The following is a 3,733-nucleotide window of genomic DNA, read 5'->3' as shown; positions in this document are numbered from 1 at the left end:
TATTGTGGAAAAATTCTAAGAAGTAAATTCGGTGGAGATTGTTCATATTACCATGCACCAATAGACACTCGAAAGATCAAGAATTGCAATTAGATTGACTGATGAAGTACGGTATTAATAACTGCCTTAAAGCCCTACAACGTATCTAACAGCTTTCACTCCGTCTGATTTTAGACGGCGTGGCTGGATTACGGCAAGGTGTGACAGCTTACAGAACGATAGAACCAACCTTTGTTTCAAGATCCGCACAGCGACACTCTGCCTCTTTGAGCTCTGCACGAAGTGCGGCCTCGCGCAGGATACTGCCTTCCACTTTCTCTATCAAATTATTCATCTTTTCGTCCCTTCGAATCGCCTGTCGATCAGCTATCTCCGCCTGCGATGTCAGCTCGTGAACCTTATTTGATAAAAGGATTAAACGGGGCATGTACGATCCGGAGTCAGCTCAATTCAACAGCCTTTCCACCGATAATCTTTTGATGTTTATTAAAGTATAACGACCTCTACAACAGCCTTATCGTATTAACCATTAACAAAAAATCCCGTCTTTTAAAACCGTTTTATTTGCTCAGAATTGCTATTAACTCTCGATTCATCTGGTTCAATCTACTGAGACTTTCAGGACTGAAGTTAAAAGTCAAATCAATTGATAAGGCTTCCAGATCTTGAATAGGTTCTCAAAGGAATGCTCTGCTACTTCACGTAGAAAATGCTCTTCTATCAATATTCATTTAAGTTCAACATCAAAATTCCTAGTTTAAATAAGTTTAATTGGAACCGTCCCATGCTTTTGCTGATAAGTTTCGCGAAATAAGGGATTCACGTAAAGAAAGTATGCCAACCCTTTGCTGTAGCTCAGCGATCTGAGAGCAGAGTCTCGTCTCCAACAGACGATCAGAAAGGTGTTGCGCATTGTCTGCAGCTGAAGTTGCGGCGGATTTGCCTCGCAATTTCGACTGAATCAGACCTGCACTGACCCGCAGAAATCCGCTCGAATGCGTGACACCGTTAGTGGCAGAGTCCACCTTGGCCCTAGCGTTGTTCCCACCTCCTGTGAGAGCCAGATGGTTCTCCCAGAGGGTCTGAATTTCTTCCATACGGTCCCGTAGCTCTTTCTGCTTCAAGAGACCTTCTGCCTCACGCAACTTTACCTTCATCAACTCGCTGTGCAACACTTCAATCTGCTCTTCAGGTTCCTTTCTCGCTGACTCCAGTTTCTGTAATTCCAAAAATAACTCCATGAAGCATTCACCATTCCTTTAAATTACTTTAAACTTTGCTTGCAGACTAAATAAATGGTATTTATCTCTTATCAATACGCATTTGTAATGGGGACTTTCAAAGTTATACAGGAGTCTGAGGGTAATGGTACCTCTTCGAGAAGGCGAATTCGCTCCTTGGCGTCTCGCAGAGCCGAATGGCAGTCCGACTCACGGACGCGGAGGTGGACGAGGTCGGTTTCCAGTTGGTGTATGGTCTCCACAAGGAGACGGTCATCCGAGCTCCGACTCACCGAGATGGGCGAAAAGGAGACGGAGGCCCACGACTCTGCACCCGACGTAGTCGGTGTTGGTGTCTCCGAGGCGCCCGTCCCACCACTCCGCTCTGAACAGCGTGGTGAGGCGGTTGCCGTCTATCCAAGATGACAGCAATTGGGTGTATTAATATGGCCGATTCAGTAGCACCTTCACGTTATTATTACTGTTAAGAGTTGATGAAGTGACTCTGCCATTTCTCAAAGTAGTGTGCTTACTCTGCGTAACCCTGGGCGAAAAATGCTGGAATTTTGTTTCCGAAACGAAAACCTGATTACATCTCCCGAAAGATGATCTGCTAGACACGCTGACCTTTAGCTTCATCCGCGTTAAAGATCGTGACTTATACATGCGTTAGCATCAATAGAGGTGTGGGGTGGGGATAACAGCTTCCTTGCTGCATTTACCAACACATTGCGTTCTGAAAAGTGACAAGTAAAGTAAATTCGTGCTGAAAAAAATTCACAAATCAAAACAAAGTGTGTTGAAAACTCTCCATACTTCCAGCTTTTAACTGATAGCCCTACTCACTTACATAAGAGAGGATCACTACCTGTTCATAGAATGGCAGTTTTTAAAAAAAAAAACCGGCAATTATTATACCTACGTCATTTCAATTACTTCCCAGTGCATTATGCTAAATCTCCCAGAAATTGCCACCTTTAAAAACGTGAAAAGCCTTTTACGCACGATTTCTGAGTTTAAGCGAAAATGTCGTCAGCGCTGCAATTCACCCAAAACGGTAATTGCCTGTGGAACCAACCAGACCATTTTGTTGCAGTCGTGGAACCCATTTTTATGCTATTATGTTTCCAGATTTAAATAAGTATGCAAATTTATTTAAATATTTTCCTCTACTTGAAAGCAGTTGGGCAATACAAGGCTTAATAAACTAGAACTCTTCATGTGAGGTAACCCCCAGAACATCCATGGGCCTCGTGCTGAGATAATTTGCCGACTCTCAATGATAGCGCGCACTTTCCCTCCTTTCTCTTCCAGACTTTCGGTTTCATTCCCACCCACTGGATTTGAATCAATTTTGCAAAGAAAATTTTTACTCTACAGAACCCGTGAAATGGTAAGATGAAACACTGAATGAGCACAACAGTCCTATTTCCCATATCATTCTCCCTATTTTTAGTCTCTTGCTGATTGAGAATTGCGAAAAGTATTATTAAACACATTTGCCTGACCTGAAGGAGACAAGTTAGCCATTTTTCAGTGGAGAACCATTGTGACGTCCGAATATTTGACACCCATGGTGCATTTCGTATGCTTTGCCGGCAGTAGTAGTCGTCAGAATTTGACAACTTACTGTCGGCTAATTCGTTGACAATAGTCGATGGAACGCTTCAAACAACACCACACCATCACTAGATGGATGAATCGCCAATACTTGCATAGTAAAACATATCTGATTATAGCATTTACAGTAAAAGTCACAACACAAAAATGACTGGGACGCCCATTTCATGCATAATCGACCGTTCACCGTGTGACTTCAAGGCTTGTTTTGGGAAGCGATATCGTTTCCAGGTTTCAACACAAGCCACCTCCGTAATTTAGGCACCAAAAATGTGTTTTCTCCCTTATCCTTTCGAACAGCAAACAAATTTGATAGTACTCCTGTCGTTTAGCTAACCCGCCTGAGTCAGGATCCTAAAAATGATTAATCGTACGCCCTCCTTGGTGGAAGACGCTGCAGAACGTGTTCACCACTCTGTACCGTGACGTAGCAGTAATATGATTTCAACTAGTCCCAAATAACTACTCGGACTTGAATGATAGGGGACAGATTTGGATTTAAAAAGCCACACCACAAACCAAGTGAGAAGCGTAGCCATCAACTGAACACTTGCAGCATCAGCAGCATGCAGAAGGCATGGCAACAGCTCCCACAAAATCAGGCAAGAAGGCACTATCTCAACCTCTGATTTTACCACCACCTTGGGACATGTGAATACATTGAATTGACATTTGACAAGCCATTTTAAATTGCATGCTTCTGCTCCTAGAAAGAGTCGATGCGACACTAGATGAACTCTGGGAGTAATCATCTTTTGGGTGTTTTACAACAATAATCCATTTCAGTTGTCACCAAATTTAAAAGCAAGATTTTCAAGACTACCAAATGTCCCGATTTTGTTGCTATACGCTAAGCAGGTTCCTCCATTTAAGACAAAGAACCACAGAAACAC

The 3,733-nt window shown here is 42.9% G+C and overlaps 1 protein-coding gene across 1 annotated transcript in view; it reads right to left on the bottom strand. All coding sequences in view use genetic code 11, as the record gives it.

Annotated features, from left to right (window-relative positions):
• Nucleotides 1-3,733, bottom strand: part of EGR_03612 (TBC1 domain-containing protein) — a gene marked incomplete at both ends in the record, with an annotated part of 17,536 nt that overhangs the window by 132 nt on the left and 13,671 nt on the right. The window contains 3 exons of the mRNA XM_024492861.1: nucleotides 213-397; nucleotides 843-1,217; nucleotides 1,373-1,633. Coding sequence (XP_024352744.1) covers nucleotides 213-397; nucleotides 843-1,217; nucleotides 1,373-1,633 — 821 coding nt within the window. The remainder of the gene's footprint in view (nucleotides 1-212; nucleotides 398-842; nucleotides 1,218-1,372; nucleotides 1,634-3,733) is intronic.

This window comes from Echinococcus granulosus (assembly GCF_000524195.1).
Source record: "Echinococcus granulosus chromosome Unknown EG_S00019, whole genome shotgun sequence".
Taxonomy (NCBI): Eukaryota; Metazoa; Platyhelminthes; class Cestoda; order Cyclophyllidea; family Taeniidae; genus Echinococcus; species Echinococcus granulosus.
Note: the sequence above shows the minus strand (reverse complement) of the source record. Positions and strands in the feature narration are given on the sequence as shown.